The 20,195-nt window shown below is 36.0% G+C and overlaps 2 protein-coding genes across 6 annotated transcripts; one reads left to right on the plus strand and one right to left on the minus strand.

Moving 5' to 3' along the window:
* The first annotated feature begins 5,621 nt into the window (after positions 1-5,621).
* Positions 5,622-6,559, plus strand: LOC105058549 (E3 ubiquitin-protein ligase MPSR1). Its single transcript, XM_010941503.4, has one exon. It carries the CDS (start codon positions 5,750-5,752, stop codon positions 6,407-6,409), a length of 660 nt encoding a protein of 219 aa, XP_010939805.4. The 5' UTR covers positions 5,622-5,749; the 3' UTR covers positions 6,410-6,559.
* Positions 6,560-9,858: 3,299 nt separating this feature from the next.
* LOC105058550 (myb family transcription factor PHL8) lies at positions 9,859-19,916 on the minus strand. 5 transcript variants are annotated; one of them, XM_073249566.1, is made up of 9 exons: positions 19,575-19,916; positions 19,288-19,354; positions 12,870-13,176; positions 12,024-12,106; positions 11,810-11,936; positions 11,491-11,548; positions 11,335-11,416; positions 11,188-11,242; positions 9,859-11,109 (listed from the first exon to the last, which is right to left on the minus strand). In XM_073249566.1, the coding sequence occupies exons 4-9, from the start codon at positions 12,035-12,037 to the stop codon at positions 10,600-10,602; spliced, it is 846 nt and encodes a 281-aa protein (XP_073105667.1). In that variant the 5' UTR covers positions 12,038-12,106; positions 12,870-13,176; positions 19,288-19,354; positions 19,575-19,916; the 3' UTR covers positions 9,859-10,599. The 5 variants fall into 5 exon arrangements, with proteins under 5 accessions (XP_073105667.1, XP_073105666.1, XP_010939808.1 ...); XM_073249565.1 differs by lacking the exons at positions 19,288-19,354; positions 19,575-19,916 and adding an exon at positions 11,648-11,724; XM_010941506.4 differs by lacking the exons at positions 19,288-19,354; positions 19,575-19,916 and adding an exon at positions 11,648-11,724 and having other exon boundaries at positions 12,024-13,914.
* Positions 19,917-20,195: the final 279 nt, after the last annotated feature.

Raw genomic sequence — 20,195 nt, forward strand, 5'->3', positions numbered from 1 at the left:
GACATCCTCTTCCACAAGCTACTCCAAGCAAATTCTTTACGCTTCCACTACTTAAATAATTTTATTGTTTGGTTCAACATGGTATATAATAAAAGGGCCCCTCATAGTATATGGAGTGGGTGAAGCATGAAACATATATAATGTCGGAAAAATAGGAGCCAACTTGCTCTGGAGAACATTAAAGGGAAGCAAACAATGAGGGAACAAAGTGACACAGAATAGACTCCGCAGCAATGATAACAAGAATAGCTATTCAGCATATCATTGTTTGGTTGGTTTAGCTCTAATGCTACTATAAAGAATGAATAATCACTAGTACTTTTCTCAAAAAAGAATAATTAATGGTGCACATTTGGTAAAAAGGAAAAAGAACAAACCAGATGTTATTGAGAAGTAAATGTTATTAGATATCGTTGCATGATTCTGAAGGAGGCATTTGTTGTGTCAACGTACAAAGATCAGAGTTCCCCACAAGCCACATAACTTCAAAGCAGAAGGTATGAACAACTTTAACGCTGGAGTACACATTTTTTTCTTCGAAAAACAACAGCTAACCCCCATCAACCTCATTTCAAGAAGCAAATAGGGGGGCTGCTAAACATTCATAACGATCAAAAGAAATGCAACAGTCAAGAGATAGGAAACCAAATACTGAACAGAAACAACCACTAATGGTCCTCCATTGAGTTCAAGGTATATAATGGGCCGGGTTTAGTGATACCATTTGCAACGAGTTGACGATGGAAGTGGGACGTGGGATGCAATTTTTAAGAAAAATTCTTTGTGCATTAGGGGTAGTATAAAAAATCCGACGTGAAATGCACTATTTTATGTGATTGATCTATATAGCCATCATTTTCTAACGTGTATTTAATATTTTCAGTTTTATATTTTTATTTGAAAATTTTGAATGATGAAAATATCCATACGTTTTGAAAAAAATTATAATATCCTATTTCATATTACGTCATAAAATGTCATAATTTTTTTTCAAAGAATAAAGATATTTTTATTATTCAAAATTTTCAAATAAAAAAATAAAACGGTAAGCATTAAATACGTGATAAAAATGTCCTTTCCACATTATAATATCTTGGATCATATTATGACATCTTGGACCATATTATAACATTCTGCATACAGAAAATCATAATTTGACATAGGATATCATAATATATTACAGGATATCATAATTTTTTTGACGATATTATGACATCCTGCATGTAAAAAGTTATAATATGCCACAGGATGTCATAATTTTTTTCAAAAAAAAAAATATTTTTATCACATAAAATTTTCAAACAAAAAAATGAAACAGTAAGTATTAAATATGTATTAAAAAATAATAATTATATAGATCAATCATATAAAATAATATATTTTTTATCGGATTTTCTACATCACTTGTGATGCACAATTTTTTTTTTTTTAATAAAATTAGGATGCTTCCTCCTGTATTTGAGATTCTTTCTCCATCCGAATAGTGGAGACAAAGTCTCTCCGTCCCCCTCTCCCCTTGCTGACACCGTCAACCACCGCCTCAACCTCTCTTTACTACACCGCCAGGACTCTCTCTTTCTTGCCTTTAACCCACCTTCTAACCTAGTCACCGACTATATATCAAATGCCTGTTACTGGACTTGCTAATGCCTCAGGGATGGTCTGCTTGCTGTGCTTGTACTCTGATGGCAACATTTTAATTTTCCGTTTGTCATGCCTAGCTACTTTCTGGCGGTTGAATGCCATGCGTCATAATTAATTATACTTTTTTTTTCTTTATGTTTTGATCGAAAGAGAAAAATTAAAAAAAATAAAAAAAATAAAAAAAAATTAATACTTTCTCATGATTAAATTTTTTTTATAAAATTAAAAAAATAAAGAAGAGAAACAATAGAAATATAAATCCTCTCAAATCTATAATTTTTTCTCATCCAAATCGAACAGATTTGAAAAAAAAAATAAAAGTTAATAAATCTTTATAATTTTTATCTTACTTTTTTTAATAATAAAAAAAATTAATATTATATTTTAATTCTAGGATTTATTTCAAACCTTCCATCTAAACCTTTCGAGGCTCCTGTGGTCGAAAAATCAATGAAAACAAAAAAAATAAAAAAAAATTAAAAGATAAGATCTTTTTTTAGTTATTTTTTTGAGCTTATTGAATTTTTTTTAAAAAATATAATAGTAAAAAAAGATTATAATAATTTTTTTTAATTTTTGATTAAGAAGAAAACTTTTTTTTCTTTCTTTAAATTCTTAATTAAGAAGAAAAAATATACGTTATTTTTTTTTCTCTTTTTATCAATATTTTTTCTTTTCTTTTCTTCTCCAAACTCCCAAATAAAGTGTTAAGTTTATTCAATTAAATGGCAGGTCAAATTTGTGCTGCGTTTAACTATAGAGTAAATTAAGTGAATAATAAAACTTATCCAGGTAAACTTTTTTAGTATTTCATTTGACACATATTTAAAAAAATAAAATATATTTTATATGTATTGAATTTCATAATTTATTTAAATTCATCAAAAAAAAATTTTCTTATATTTAAATATGAATAGAAATAAAAAAATAATCAAAAAGAATAATTTTTAGACAACTAGAGATAAATCTCCAACTCTATTTTTAACTTAAAAGTAGCTCCCTAAATAAGTTTTATGTAAAAATAGCTACACATTCTAAATATAAGTTAAAAATAACTATCTATTTTGTCTAAAATTATTTTTATATCCTTTAAAATATTACAGTATTACATTATCATAGTGCAGTATTCATTTACAATAAGATAATATTACATTATATTAGTATAGTATTTTTTTATAATAATACAGTATTATTTTATTGTATTATATTAGTATAGTATTCTTTTACAATAAGATAGTATTATATTATATTAGTATAGTATTTTTTATAATAAGATAGTATTACAATATATTAGTATAATATTTTTTTATAATAATATAATATTATTTTATTATATTATATTAGTATAGTATTTTTTTATAATAAGATAATATTATATTATTATAGTATAATTTTTTTTTATTACAGTATTACTTTACAACAATGCAGTGTTGCTTTATAATAGCATAGTATAATTTTATAATAATATGATATTATTTTATAATAATATAGTATTATTTTTATTATAATATAATATTATTTTATAATAATATAGTATTACTTTATAATAATGTAGTATTGATTTATAATTATAAGAGTAATTAAGCCATTTCATCTCATTTGAAAAGTTACTTTTAAATTATATTTTAAATAAAAAAAAATTATTTAAAATTTCAATAAATTTTTAAAATTTGATTAAAAATTTTTTATTAAATTTTTTTAGTAATTTTTTAATATAAATTTATTCCATCAATATGGTGCTGTAGATTTTTCTTTTTTAATGGTACAAGTCTAGTCTCTCCCAGGCAAGGTATCCAAGGATAATCATTAGTCTCCATCCCAAACGGAGTGAATGATATCACTGCAGAGATGAGACAGCCACTTTTCGTTGTCCAAGATGATATCACAGCATACGTGGCAGCATCCGGCGTTGGTATCGTGGGTAGCCTCAGTCCTCGTTAGCCGGCCATCCTGATAGCCCTAAACTCGCAAGCAAACTCGCCCTCATTAGCCGGCCATCCTGATGGCCCCAAAACTGGCAAGCAAGCTCGCCCGCCCACGGTTTCTAAATTGCACAAAAACGTGGAAGAAAGGAGGAGTACGAATGCAGTCACCTCAGACGCATGATTGAGCTGGTCATCTGGACTTCGGATAAAACATCAATATAGCGTACGTAGGTGGCAGTTTTTTGCCTCCCATTTCCATTAAAAAAAATTGTGGACGAGAAATGCAATTTGGATTGGATGGATTTGACCTAACTCAACATATAATTTGGATTAATTGATTTGTTTTTTTTTTTTTTTTTGTTCGGGCAGATTGAGTTTGGGTTTCTGAATATTCTATGTGTTTTAAGAGTGGATTGGATTTTTTTTTTTTTGATGAAAAGAGAAGCAAGTGAATTGCCACCCTATTTTATTTAGCAGAATAATTACAGAATATGTACAAAAGAAAAAAAGGAAGTCCAAGCCACGGAAGATCAAAAAAAGAAAGAGCCGAAGATTAAAAAAAAAAGGTTAAGTGGTTGCATTTGAGTTCCAAATGAAATCTAAAATGAATAGGAGATAAGAGGAAGAGCAAGTCGGAATATAGGCATAGACTGAGATACAGATCGTGGTCTTGACTTTAACATGAAGAGATGGGTCAATATTGGGTTGGATTTGGATCGAAGGACCAGAGCTTCAACAACTTAAGTTGGTACCAACCCACCTTCCTGTTCAGGAATTTGTCCCACATCTACTCTGGATCAAAACAATTCTTACAAATTAAAGCAAGCTAATGTAACTTCACATAACCTCATCTGATCTAATATCATTCGAGTTTATGTTATAATTACATCATGGAACTTGCTTTGCTTTTATCATCTATTGATATGAAATTCAATGGAATGCTTGCCTTATCCTTCTCTTCCAAGAGGAAAAAGATACAAAAGAAAGGGGAGGAGAAGACTGGGATAAAATAAGGTTGGGTCTAGCATTCGAAATATGGGGGGTTAGCGGGTCGATGTCTGGTTGACCACCTCCATACCCAAGTCTGGAATACTTTTGTTATATCTAAGTCTAAACTCAACTCTAATAAAAACTATATCCATGACCAATATAGCATAATAGTACACCCATGTACTGCCTTTTTTTTTTTGGGTGTATGCTAGCGGTCATCTGGGATAGATCCAATTTTTATTTTTTTTATAGAAAATAATCTTCCGAGGACTCATATCCATACCATTACACTTATCTAACCAAGCCTTAACCATTGCACCAGGCAACAATCTGTGCTGTACCACAAGTTATAAAGCATGAAAAATATGTGTACATATTTATATATTTGCTTTTGTTAGAATGTTTATACAAACATTTATGTGTGTATACTAAGGTGGGATTTCAAGTTTTCAAGTATGGATCTACTTAAACTCAAAGCCAGTTTAATAAAATTTCAGGTCTAATTTTCGAATCCAAATTTGAAAAAAAAAAAAGAAAAGAAAACCACAAGGGTGCGGTATCTACCGCCAAACTCAAAAATCTCTCTCCTTACCCAAAGAAAGCGACGCAGGTAAAACCATTGGCCACATCCACCTCATGCCAATCCCAACCAGGCATGACATAAATATCTCCTCCGCCCCCAGAAAAAGTCAGATGCCGGGATAGCTGTTGCTGTCTCTTTTTTATATTTTATTTATTCATGCACTACAATTAAACAAACATTATTACCTTTCACTTCCTCTGCTTCCCTGCTCGTTGCCTTCTTTGTTGCCATTTCAAGTTACCAAAAAAAAAATCCAACATCGCTCTTAGGTCGGTTTACATGGATAACACAGTTAACCAGATAAAATAAAATTAATAAGATCAAATATTTCTTCCGATTTTTTGTATTTTTTTATTAGATTGATTTAATAAATTTGATTTTATCAAAAAAAAAAAGAAAAGAAATAGCAATAATTATTACCATACAGCATAAACTTAGGCTTGGGATGGGCGGTCTAAAAACTTCCACATCATTCCAAAGAGTTCCATCGTCACCCCCTTTAAAACCGCCAATACTCCCCCGTCTCCGCCATTTCTATTTCTATTCCGATTCTACTCTAATCTTACTTCCAAAATATCTCCCTCTCGGCTCCCTTTGTCGAAGTGAGATGGCGGCGGCGGCGGAGTCGGAGAGCGAGGTGGTGAACGCGGAGCAGCGTGTGAGGGAAACGGAGGTGGCGGGCGGCGGGGGGAGGCGGAGATTCCACCCGATCATCGTCGGCATGATGCGCCCGGCGCCGCCCGGGGACGGGGGGCCGGCGGAGCCGCCGGACAGGATCGTGCTGGTGAACCCGCTGACGCAGGGGATGGTGGTGCTACAGGGGAACCCGGAGCTGGTGGCCGATCTCCTCTCCGGGAGGGATGGCGGCGGTCCGCCGCCGGCGTCGAGGGCGTCGATCGAGGCGATGAAGATGGTGGAGGTCGGGAAGGAGGAGGAGGCGGCAGGAGAGTGCCCGGTGTGCCTGGACGAGCTCGCGGGGGCGGAGGCTGTGGTGGTGAAGGAGATGCCGTGCCGGCATAGGTTTCATGGGCTGTGCATCGAGAAGTGGCTGGGGATGCACGGGTCGTGCCCCGTGTGCCGGTTCCGGATGCCGGCGGAGGAGGACGGGAGTTCGAAGAAGGGCGGGGGCGGAGAAGAGGGGGAGGCGGACGGAGAGAGGAGGAGGAGGAGGAGGGAGGTATGGGTTACGATCAGTTTCAGGCGTGGGGAGAGCAGAGATCGGCATCAGAACGAAGCAGCCGACGCTGGTGATCTGGTGGCAGATTGACGGGCTCTGAGTTTTGCCGTTTCTGCTTTTCTTTTCTTTTTTTTCTTTTTCCGTCTTTATTTTAAAGGGGTTTTCTCCTTTTTGTTTAATAGCGCCACATGATGATATATAAAGTAATAGAGGATGGCTAGCATATGCTTTTATTTTTCATATTTATTATCAAAAGAAGAAGATAAATTCAAATGGAAACTAGTTATCATTTAAAGTAATTGATGATCATAATAATCAATGGTGAATCATGGAGGACAACAATGAAATGCAATTTAATCCAATTCCAGACCATTTCTTTCAATCCTAGAAAAAGGGATCAATCATACCTTCAGTGAACGTTTCTAGGTACATGTAAATTTGCATGTTTGAAAGTACGTCTTGCCAAAACTTTAGTAAACAGATTCGACTGGTTTTACCTAATTTTATTGAGCGGAGAAAGTACGTCTTGTCTATGGCTTCCAACGGGCAGTAGGTAGTGGCTCAACTATCTCTTCTTAATCATCCTTGGCTTTCCACAACTCTTTGGAAGGGATGGCAATATCTAACCGTTTGACCCATTTAACTTCAACCTATTATTATATATTGAGCTAGATTACTTGTTTAACTAAATGGTCAGGTTTGGATATAGATTTTTGATTGATTTTAATAAATATGTCGGGTTCAGGTTGATAGATATTTGGCTATTATGTATCCGATTTGATCCGTATTTTATTCGACCCTATATGTGGAATTGCAAGATAATTTCAAGGTTGCAGACTTTCTGACTCCTTCAAGAGTCTGGAACTTGTCTTAATTTGTTGCATCAGTTTTTCTGTCGATGCGATACATATGATCATTTCTACTATCCCCATCTACCATCCTAATCGTCTTATAAGCTTCGTTGGGGCTTCTCTCACCATTCTTCTCTTCTGGTCAGGGATATTTATTATGCGTTGTCACCTGCAGCATCCGTTGGCTCAGACTTTACTTGGTGTTGGTATGCCAAATTAAATCCTAAACGGCAGTTGTTCTTAAAAGTTGCCGTGGAACAGATTACTTGCGACCACTGTTTTTTTAGGCAGTGAACTTGTGTTTGGATTACTGTATGTGCATTGCCCAACACAAAGAAAATAGCCATCCTATTCTATTCTGTCCCATTGGGAGGAAATATAGGTAGAGTTGGCTTAGCAGTTAGCACTTGGCTTGTTTATATTGGTACAATGGTTTGGTTTTCAAGGGAATAAGTTGCTCTTTCAATGAGTATCTTCTTTTCCAATTTCTTTTGTCCAGCATGCTATTTCATATGTTACTGAAATTATTCTCATTGCCTCTTACTCCCATAACAAGATCCACTTCTCAAGACCTTGTGGCTCCCTTGGGGCCCATCGCTAACCTCAGCCATTATTGTCTCTTAGCGTCCCCTGCAGCAAGGTTTCTTGCAACTTGATTTTGATGAAGGAGAAAAAAAAGGACAGGGCGGGCGTTGGCTTTATTATTTGTGATTTCAGAGGAATTATGTCCTTGCTGCAGGTTTTAGTTTATCTAAGTGCTCTGCTCCCCTAGTAGAATTTTATGGAGCTTGGGAAGGAATTTCAGTTGCTGCGATACTTCTGAATGCTAAAGACATTTGGATTGAACGAGATTCAGCAAAGATTGTTTGTTGAATGCCAAAGCCTGAAGATGCTTCTAAAACTTGATGTACTTCTTTATTGGATGTTTGGGGCTGTTATTCTTTAGATTTGCTCTATAGATTTGTGCTATGTCCATTGGGAAGGCAATCAATAAAGATGTTTGGGGCTGTTATTCTTTAGATTTACTCTATAGGTTTGTGCTATGTCCATTGGGAAGGCCATCAAGCTGCGGATTGGCCGGTGAGACATACTTTTGAATTGCATCAGATTCATCTTGAGCTGTCGAACAATAAAGATATTGTTGTGGTCAAGGGATTAAATGGCTCCGATAGTTAGGTTGACTCTGCATATATATATATATATATATATATATATATATATATATATATATATATATATATATATATATATATATATATATATATATATATATATATATATATATGTGAGATATTGTCCGCTTGAATTTATAACCATTTGTAAGTTTCAGTGGATCTTGATCATTTAAAACTTTATGATTTTATCATTTAAAAAGTGCCTCACTGAGGAAAGAAAGTTTCAATCCATATAAACTGTACTCCCTTTTGACTCATAAGTGATGTGGGACTAAAAATGTCCTTCCCACCACAATAGATATAACAATATGTCGTGGATGGATTGACTATAGTTCGGCATGTAGGACTTGGTAATCTAGCACATACAACTCCCAAAAGAAGATATTTACAGCTAATACATCATAATTCCATCAGTGGGTTGGTTATGGTTCCATAACTACATGTCTCTCATCTACTAATTGATATAGGTCTTCCTTTTATCTTTTGTAATTTATATAATTTGATAAAATTATTTTTAATTTTTGGGAGATGCATTTGCTTTTTCATGAACTGATTATATTAAATGTTTATATTTATTTAAGATGAAAAAATTTTGGAGGTGGGAAATAGCAAAAATACCTAGATGAGGGACAAATTTTCTCATATTATATCAAAATAAAATGTAACATGGATGCAATTTACAAGCAATATAATACATATGATAGCGGGGCAATAGGAGGACAACTATTTATAGATCCATGACCCATTGGCCCTTATTTATCTCCAACTAAATATGACTCCAAATGTATGATAAACATTCCAAATAGAAACCGATGCTAAAGTGTGATGAAGTCACTGGAATCCGGCTACTAGATACCAATTACCTTAGTTTTAGTCTTAAGCATACTACTTCCAAATTTATTATCTCAATAGATTAGATAAAGATGTCATGATTAGATGGGCTCAGAAACCCCTTCATGTTATTTCAAAAGGAAAACTAGGTTAAAAGAAAAAGTAGAGAATCAAGAAATAAAATAAAAGTTTATTTAGTTGAGATATTACAATGTATTCAAAAAAAAAAAAAAAAAAGATAAATTGCAAATTTTGATGATTCAAAAAGGCAGTAAAAATTTTGATCAAAAAAGAAAATGAGCCAACAAATAGATAAACGAGAAAAACATTGCCATGCCCATTAGTAGCTTACACATGAAGATTTGTACGGATATATATTTAATCGTACATCGATTATGCACTGAATAAATTTTGAATACTTATATAAGATCAATAAATTCAAATAATATATTTTAACTGGCATTTGTCAATGAGAATTATATGAGAAAGAATTCTTTTCCAAATAACCACTTTAATTTCATGAGGCATGTGTGGCTTCTGCGAGCTCCATCAAGAGGGTGCGCTTAGCTCACGATATCGAGGACCGCACTAAAAAGACTAACCCAAAGATAATGGGTCTTTATAAAATAATTTTAAAATGCAACATATCATAAGCCTCCCTTATATCAAGCAAATATACATATAAAAAATTGCAACATGTTGACATGATTTGCCCAGATGCCAATTAGGGTAGACATGTCATAAGCCTCCCTTACATCAAGCAAATATATATATATATATATATATATATATATATAATTGCAACATGTTGACATGAATTGCCTAGATGCCAATTCGGGTAGGTGCTTGGAACCCTCTCAGAATGGTAGAGGTCCTGCTTCCAGTTCTGTTGGGAGGCATAGCCAACATACTTCTCATTAAAAAATACAAAAAAACAAAAAAGCTTAATTCGTTTGCCAAAATAATGGTACGAGCCACTATTCTGAATCTAAGAATCTCTCCCCAGTGGTGCTGCTGGGTAAAGTAGCGCCAACTGGCCGAGCAAAGGCCAGTCGGCAGCCAGAACAAGCTTGTGGGTAGGGTCCAGGCTCCCTTGGAGCCTCTCGCCCATGTTGACCTCAGGCGTACCAAACAATGGCCCAACCAAAATCTATTCAAATGCCATGTGTCATCTCCCTGCTCCCCACCTTCAACCACTGTATATAAATAAACATACAGTATATACCAACTATAATGGAGGACCAAGCCTTACAATGATCCAGCATACACAACACATGGACAATAACAAACAAATAGCAGAGCTGCAGCTAATGGCAGCTCAAACTCTCAGATGCTGCGGTCCTCAAGAGAGAATTCTCACCTCAAGTGCCTCAAAGGCCTCAAAGGCAAATGGCATTGCTCACCCCCAGCTCTTACCGATGAACTATCTGTTTAGATCCAGCCCTCGTGGGACCCCAAAACCACTGGTTTCCTGCTTCCCGCTTGTAGGCTGTTCAACGTTGGCTTCCCCATGGATGCTACTGCAGCTTCCCTTCTCCATACCGAGCATGTCGTTCACTTGAGTCTCCATTGCTTTCATGCCATTAGGATTGATCTCATCAGACCCTTCACTCCAATTGTCAAGAGAGGAGCTGTGCTCCAGTTTATGTTGCTTCCCAACCTTGGCCTCCTGTCTCTCTAAAGATGAAGTCAAGCAGCTGTCTGTGGAGCAATCGGCGTGTTCGGCTCGTTTGGGAATCAAGCTACCTTGTGAAAAGGAAGAACTCAAGCACTCCGTCTCCACTGCAGAGACCAGCTCCGAGAGCTCGGCCTTGGCAGCCTCCATTCCTAGTGAATTGGAGCTATAACCAGCAAGTGTTTCTTGGGCCTTTCTCAAAACTGATTGCAGGTACTTCCCTTGTGCTTCTATACGGAGCTGCAAGTGTCTCTGCACCTACAGGAACCATTCAAATTCCTCGATCAGAAGAAACTATGGTCTAATGAGATGACTTTGAGTATCATCTGAGCTCACCTCAATTTGTTCCTGCAGTTTCCTCTGTACCTCAATTTGCATCTGCACCATGGTCCTGAAAGGAGAGAATTTTTGTTTTATAAGCAGATGCTGACACTGGGAGCATATATTGAGAAAAGAAACCAGTTGTGATTTCATTTATCATACTCGTTCAACCGAGCCGGAGTTTTCTCCTGATCAATCTGGGAAGCTTCATTGTCTATGGTCAAGTTACTGGCTGCCACGCAATCTGCCGCAGAAGATCATTGTAGTCCAGCAAGAAAATTTGTGAGGTCACAACACTACAAAAACAGAACATCTCACCTTGTATTTTATTCTCATTTGGTGTGTTTGTATTTCGATTCTTTGCTAGCCTATATTTCTGCAAATATAAGAGTGGATTTAGTGTCCATACTACAAAAAGTTCTCCTTCTAACATGATTTTAAAGATATCACACTTTTTGTTAGGGAGAGAGTATGCCTGAAGATGACTCTTCAGATGGTAAAGAGTAACCCCAGGAACTCCCATTGCTCGCATCAATGATTTTGGTGTTGCTTCTATAATTGGATGAGAGAAAACAAAACTTCAGCATCAAGAGCAAATTAATGATTCTAATGCAACAAGAAAGAGATTGCTACTTACTATCTGCTCCGCCAAGCTGAGAGACTGCATCAACAAAGCGCTGGTGAAGCTGTTGTGTCCATTTAAGCCGTGGCTTAGCATCAACCGAGAGAACCAATCCTCGATTCTCGCCTTGGTTGGGCATTTCCTGCGAACCCATCAAGAACTAAAGGCATGAGAACTTGAACAAGGTATCTAACACCCTTGGAGTCAGGTATGGGACCTGGGTCGTTACCTCTCTTCCACCATATATCTATTGCAGGAGATGCTTTCCTTCTCTCTGTGCTTCACTCAGCCTTATGAATACATGAGTGGGCCCTGTGGAAGAATATGTGCATGAGCTGTGGTTCATCTTTCCTCCACTCCATGTCATCTTTCTTTCATTTTTTTCCTCTTTGTTTTTCCCACCTCTTTGACTTGAAAGGGAGAGAATCTTTGGTGCAGTAAACAGAAAAAAGTGAAATGGTTCAAATATGGGTCTCAAAAGAATAGAAAAAAGAAAAGAGCAGCTCATGTTTTTTTGCTGTTTTCCTACATCTCTCTTCTCTTTTCTGGATTCTCTCTGTCATTAGAAAGCCCCCACCATATTGAATAATGAGGTTGCAACTTTCACCCACAGCATGTAACTTTAACTGGCAAATATAATTGACTGCTCTTTATCCCGTGTTTCAATCTTAGATACCACAGTAAAATTTAACTGATTGTCCAGAAGGAAATTCCTCATTTCAGAGGGCAACAATATATTTTTTGATAGAAGTGGAAGATTGTATTTGGCTTTTCTGCTGATAGGAAAACCAAAGAATCTAATCTAGATCTCAGAACAGATTATATTTAGTCCATGCAGAAAAACAAAGTTCAATATAAATAAAATACTCCAAAGAGCAATAATGCTAACAAGATTACAAAAGAAGCAAGATGACATCCTTATTGGAATCAATTTTTTTAAGCCAGGGCTGTTTGGAAAGCAGTTAAAATGCAGCACACTCACTGCATCCAGATGGTGACTTCACATGCTTTATATTATAATTCCTGGAAGCAATTAGTGGTAGTACTTAGATTTACAGTCCAAGAAAAGCAGGACCTCTTATTGGCACAAGTTCTCATATCTGTCTGGCAGTAAGAACGGATACCAGGAATACTTCAGTGTGGGAGGCAAATCCACGTTGTACCCTTCAGACTCTGAAATACAGAAGAAAAACCCTTTCAGATACTGTACCAATGCAATTTTCTCATTCTGAATCTGGGAACCATGCTACGCTGAAGCTCTTGGAATTTCGACTCCATATTAAAGTAGTCAAGAACATGATGCTCCACTAATTATTCAGAGGGCATTTTAGACACTTTATTTGGGTCCTTGCTTCGATCTCTTTGGATATGAATGCCAGCTCCTGCAAAGGGCAATTTTGCACCAAATTGTTTCTGGTTGTACTTCTATCAGTATGAACACTTATATTTCAAGGGGAATTGTAGTTTGTATTGTTGTATGCAATTGTTTAACCAGGAATGCATGGATGAGATGAGTCCATTAACAAATTTGAAAAGACAAGCAGATTATTCGCATTTCTTGAGATGCGGATTGTTAAAAGTGCTTTCCCGAATCAGAATTTGATGATTGATCTTTCCAGTGCTGCCATATCATTACCAAACATTCTCATTGTCTGTTAATCATTCAAAGCTTAAAGTTTAGACACTAATAAAGTATGAAGCAAGTAGAGGTTGTTTTAGTACTATATGATATTCTAACCTTATGTCGGTGGAACAGCGCAAAATCAAACCCATAATAAAAGAATCTGATAAAGCATCCACCATTGAACAGCACCGGTTCTAGCCCTTAATGTCATCTCCTCCCAAAAAAGCCCCTTTATTTTGCAAATTCAGTGCATAGTTTCAGAGTGAAAGCAAAATGCATACATCCATTACAATGTGAACTTGCTTTTATCTTTTACTGCTGCATCCAGAATGCCCCAGAATGCCCCTAGCCTTCCTTTGGTGGGTCATGAAGATGGCATGCTGGTATATTGCATTTATGATGGTAGTTCAACAATTTGGCATACCACATTTCACCTCTAGGAAATTTTCCTTCAGACTGCTGTTTACAAAGTCTTATTGTGCATACAACATGTTTCTATTAAAAAAAAAAAAAGATGCATCGAGCATATTGATAAGTGGTATATTTTTATATTTATTGTAGATATTTTTGATAATTTATGGTGTTAGTATCTTCTTAAAAACCTAATTTCATGAATTTATTAATTTTTTTTAAAAAATAAGTAATTTAAAAAAAAATGAAATTAGATATATTTATGAAAAATAAGATGTTAATTTAATTGAGCAATTTAAGTACCAAAATGAAGAAAATTTTTTGAAAAATTTAATGGATATTTTTTTTTAATTTTTAAGACGAAAATCGGAGCAAAAACGAAGCTAAAATATTCTAAAAAATCTTAAAAATAGCCTCCGGTGCATGGTGGACTAGTCGGTTGGTCCACAGAACCAGGGCGCGGTCCACCAGAAACAATACGCAGTCCACAGACGCGGTCTACGGACGGTGGAAGCCTCTTTTGCGCGATCCAACGACTGACATCCATCCCGATCCAGATCCGACGGTCCACATTTGCTGCCGGTTTATAAGAGAAGATATATGGCACGATCCGACGGTCCATAACTAATCCAAACCCAGATCGAACGGCTGTGGTTGAATCCAACCCTGATAAGGATTAAAACATTGATTTTTGATCAAATCTGGGCGGTCCAAGCCTGATCCGACGGCTAAAAAAATTTTTAAGAATTTTTATACGATTTCTAAGGATTTTAGGACTCCTTTTCCTACCAAAAAATTATGAAAAATTCATCTATAAATAGGGAGTCCGGGAATAAGCTTTGGGGAGGAAAAAAAATCAGAGAAAAAGCAAGAAAAAAATAGAAAAAAATTTCAAAGAGCTTTAGGGATCAATTATTGGGAGATTATGGAGCTAGAGAGCTTGATGCGTAGCTAAATCCCTTCAATCCAGGAATATGATGAAGCCTGTAAACGGTTTTTTATTTTTTTCTTTTTGTATTTAATTTTTATGCAATAAAATTCTGCTTTTATTTCATATCTTTTTACTTTTTTTTGAGGTATTGATCCAGCCTACACGGCTTATACCCTCTATTGACGTGCCGTGATTCCTGGATACAGTTCGTACTTTGGAGAGATAGATCGTAGTATGTTAGATTGAATCTTAGATCTTGTAATTGAATTTAGATAGTTTATACTCCAACAGGACGAGCTGTAATCTACTGATACAGTCCGTATCCCTTAGAGATAAACTATACTAATACCATAATTACAAGAATTAAATATTATAATATAAAAAAAAGAAGAAAATAAATCTCTTTGCATGGTGGATTCAGAATTCCTGGGTTATTTCTCTGAATTATTTTCTTTCATAATTTAATTTACACTTTTGATTTCTTGCTATTCTATTTCTTATTAATCCTTCTGCAATCAATTCTCTTTTATTTTTTTTTCTTCATAAAAAAAAGAGATAATCGCCCTAGATCCCCGTGGAAACGATCCTTACTCACCCTATCTATATAGTTTGAGTTGGTTTTTATTCTTGACCGTCTACGACAGCGATCACATATAATCATGTCTCTCAGAATGCTTTTCATTTTTTGGAAGCATTCTGCATATCTTCATTATCTTCTTATTTGACCGATTAGTAAAAGAATACCCATATCTAAAATTAGTAATGCTGAGCTGTATACCCACAACTATCATCCATATTCATATCTATCTCCATGTCAGAGCATTGCAGGAAAAAAAGGAGTCAAGCATATACCATTGCTTCATTCTCTTTTTCTCACCGTGTTGCAGTTTACCTCCAACACAGCAAAGAAAGGCGTCCATACGTATATACAAAATACTTAAAGAATAGCAGAGATGTGAGCAATTGAGGTACCTTTTCCTTTTAAGCAGCTGCTGTACTTGGGAATGCTTTCTTGCTTTTATATATTCTGAAACAAGAAAAGCAGATTCTGGATGATGCTGATAGACCCAAGATCACTAGGCAGTAGGTGAGCCTATCATAAGTCATTTGGCAAAGGTGCCCATCAATAATTCTTAAAGAGCCCATCAAAGTCGATCATGTAAATCCAAAAGCACGCAAAGGAGGTGAGAATGTGGCCCAGGGAATCAAGAAAGGAACAAACAAGATGCCCCACTTAAAGAATTCCCATATATATCATTGCAATCGCATGGATGCTTTGCACAAAACTTCCAATATTATGTGAGCATGATTTCACATTGGTGCAATGGTATTGAATGTAGAGATGATATTCTCATGAGGGGCAAACTTTTTCTCCAAGTTATCAGTGTCTGCTTGACTTTTCATATTTCAAGGAAAAATGGTTAAGGACAAGATAAACTTGGTCTAGAAGATTCAATCCCATAGCTAAGCCTATCAAGATATTAGAAGACTTGGGTATCCATAACCCATATTCTAACATGACCTGGCTGGCTGGCTATGTGCTGTCATATGTACATGGAAACAATCAAGAACTCTGATTCAAACACTGCAGTGAGATTCTGATGACAATGGTCAGTGCTGCAAGGGAGAAGTAGCTATGGTTACAGCTGGCTTGATAAGCTTAACTACCTAAAATATGATCACACTTGGAAAGTATACTTCATACGAGTTGAAGCATCCAACACAGGAAGAATACCACAGTTGTAAAGCTTGAGAGTTTGGTCTGAAGCACCATACATGAAGCTACCAAGTCTGACCCAATCAGCACCTACTACAGATGCCTTTATTATTACCTCTGCTTTTACCATTCACAAAATCTATTAGGCCTTTATTTAGGTGTCATTCAGCTAGTTACATGCCAATTGTGGCATTGTAAGAGTCCAACAACATATAGGAAGGGCTGCAAAAAGACAGGAGATGATGATGTAGGCTCCTAACACAAGGATTGACCAAGAAATACAGGAATAACATTGTATTTACTGAAGAATGATGCTTTATGACTATAGTTCGTCTGCTAACATGCCACCCTATCCTGTACTTGATTTTCCAAGAGACTGTAGACAAAGACTTCCCACTTGAATACTATTGGCTGAGTAGATAAACATTTAAATCATGTTAGAGAGACTACATAATGATATGTCAATATCACAATATAATTAATAGGTCGCGCTCTTTTAGGCTTGAAGACTAGAACAGAATCTAGCAACAGTGAAAATGACAACCTTCAAACAATGTTTTCCATCCCATTTAGATGCCCAATATTCCGTCTCATCCCAAAGGCTTCAAAAGAACCTTCAATCAACCATAAGAATCAATAATTCTTCTCTTCCTCAAGGCTTCACAAGATGGTGACAGAGCAGGACACCACATGCTATTGCAAAGGAAAACATATGGAGACCTAATCCAGAAAGAAACTTGTAAGGATCTTGAGAACAGATGAAAGTCCAAACAAGCTTGACAGCTTTGTAGCATAGCTAAAATTGAGAAAGGGACATCTGTTGCTTCCACATCTTACGTTGCTATGGAAGGATCCACTTAATGATAAACTTTATCATTAGAAAGAGAAAAGCCTCAATTAAAGGCTGCTAATGTAGATCTTCTCATATTGAGCCTTTTGTTTCCCAATTTTGCTACACACCAATTCTCTACTCTTAACAATCATCCTCCCACTAGAAATAAGATACTCCATACTAGGAGCCATAAGCTAAACAACCTCAGCATTCTCAAAATTTAGGATCATACGCCTGATTTCCCCTCTCACTAAATTGAATTCAGATTGGCTTATTGAAAACTTGCTTTAGTTTTAAACACCTTCCTTTATCCTTAAATTCTCATCTACTAACAAAAAAAATAGCAAGGGAACAGAAATTGTTGCAACTGACATGAACTGCTAAACGAAAAAAATTCTTCCAACCACATATAAGTAAACAATGTTGAACCAACGAAAGCACCTCAGGAGAATGAGCTTAAGAAGTTGCTTGATTGATTTCCATGCTTAGAAATGGATTCGACGGCAACAAAACGGCCCCCCCCCTCCCCCCCGCCGCCCCCAAACACCACCACACAACACACACACACACAAGGCATCAGCGGTCAACTCTGTGATCTCATTTTCTCACAAACGAATTTCTCACTTCCAATCAGCACCTTGTCTTATCACTTCCAATCCTTCCCCTGGAGTCCCTTCACCCCATTAATCGAATTATCAAAGAACATCCACCCATGACTTTGTTAGAATGGATTCAGAAGGCATAAGCATTGATGGTGGAGTGACATTCTTGCACTCAAAAGAACAGCCCTCACTAGAAAAACTGGTCAATTTGGAAATGATGTGAAATATAGAGATTTTGAAGGGAAATTGTTAGTGCTAGAATTAATTCAACTATTTGGATAATAAGTCAGATTATTCTGGATTCTTCCACAAAGGTTTTCCTTGAATGATAGTTGTATTCCCAGCTGCTGGAGATGATGGATGTGATCTTCATTGCCTTGTATGTTTAAGCAATTTAACTAAATATTAAACCTCTATTCTTGGGGAAGCTGCTTTGATAAGCACTATCGATCTCAAAATAAGGACCACAAAAGAAAGCGCAAGGGCAATAAGGAAAGGAATATTTGCGATCATATCTACTAACAACCAATCAGGATTACACCATCTAACTTGTCCTTTTTCATCTACAGTTCTTACGAACATCATCTCTATGAAATTGGTATGTCACAATTTTACAGGTTTGACTCTGATAATAGATAAAGTCATCTTTTCTAATTTCTGGGAGCCATTTCACCGAGAGAACTAGGGGGTTCTTGGATCTTTCAGTTACGAATTAATCAGTTTAAACTGGGCATAGCTCAACAGGACATAAGACTTAACCCTAGTAGACATAACATGAAAATGCCACCTTAGAGAAGACGATGTGCAAATTGCCATCCATACAACAGCAATGCAGGAATAACCCTACCAAGTAGTACTCCATCTTCAACTTTTCTTTTGCTCCTGTTGTTTGGATCCATTAATTTTATCAACTGAGTCAAAACCAGCAAACTGATCAACTCTCATGCATATTTGTGAAGTGCCTTCAATCTCAAGGAATTGAAGCCCAATTAGGTAGGACTTATATTCTAATATTAAGTGTACCTGTATGAAGAGGACATATGCTGCTGCATATAGCTGTGAAAAGTTGCTTCTTGCTTAATTGTTGTCACGTAAAAGTAATTACTTAGGTACTCATTGCAATCAAATCACTATGTCCCTTAAATTAAGCTCTGGACAAATTCGATGTAGACTATGTAGTTAATAAAACTACATATGGAATCAATGGAAATCTTGTTAATTATAGGAAAATTGGGACCAGCAGAGCTATTGTCATGAAAAACTTGAGATGCGTGATATGAAATAAGGGATGTTGCATGCAGGCTGACCCTTAACATCAGGACTAAAGTGGAGAGATTTAGAATACATCTGTTTACAGAAGCCAGAAAAAGGATCACCATGATCTTGAAGCCAAAGTCTCCGTATTTCTCCTCATCAGTGTTATGCAGTAGGTTCCAGATGTTTCTGCAAAGTTACATGAAATTTTAAGCATTCTCTTAACCTTAATTGGCATCGTTTGACTGAAAATATGATATATCAAGGTGTGAGAATTTTCTAAGACAGGCCCTGAACATGACTCAACCACTAACATATTGGTGCCAAAATTCTAGCTAGGGCAACTTCAGGTAAGACAGAAGCTTTTCATTAGACCTAAAAGGATTGCTTGGCAAGAAGGAAAACTTACCTCATAATTGCAGATCTTAAGCTTATGGAAGTCAGAGCAGCCCCCAGAGATTCCTCCAAACTTGGGCATAACCAGATAATGAGGGGAGGAGATATGATTTAGCATGGGCTGCACATGAAAAGCTAAAGAACCAAACTGAAACAAAATCCAAGTTGTGAAATCTATAGAATGATTGTTGCAACCTAGAAACAATTCCCACTAATAATGACTAAAATCCTCCAAATTAGCTATTTCTGCAGTAGGTTCGCAATTATCCGTTAGAAGGAAAAGTTTTTTTTTTCTCCGAGGGATAATGGAGGAACGAATCGCTTCACGGCTGGTGCATGCATTTTTCATCTAAATGACTTAAAATATTTCACAATCAAAATATATATATATATTAGGTAAAAGAAGAATGATTACAGTAAAAATAAATAAAAGAGGAGGAGAGTTAAATCGAAGGAAAATTTAGATAAAATTTTCAGCAGTACAGCGTGAATCTATATAGCATATTCTTGTCAATCAACTGATATCCAAAGAGAGCCATGATTTCTTAATCACAAAATAAATTATAACTTTCAAATAAGTTTGATACATATATGTGTTGATGCCCTGTATCGTGCTCTAATGACTCATTTTGAA

This window comes from Elaeis guineensis, chromosome 15, assembly GCF_000442705.2.
Source record: "Elaeis guineensis isolate ETL-2024a chromosome 15, EG11, whole genome shotgun sequence".
Lineage (NCBI taxonomy): Eukaryota > Viridiplantae > Streptophyta > Magnoliopsida > Arecales > Arecaceae > Elaeis > Elaeis guineensis.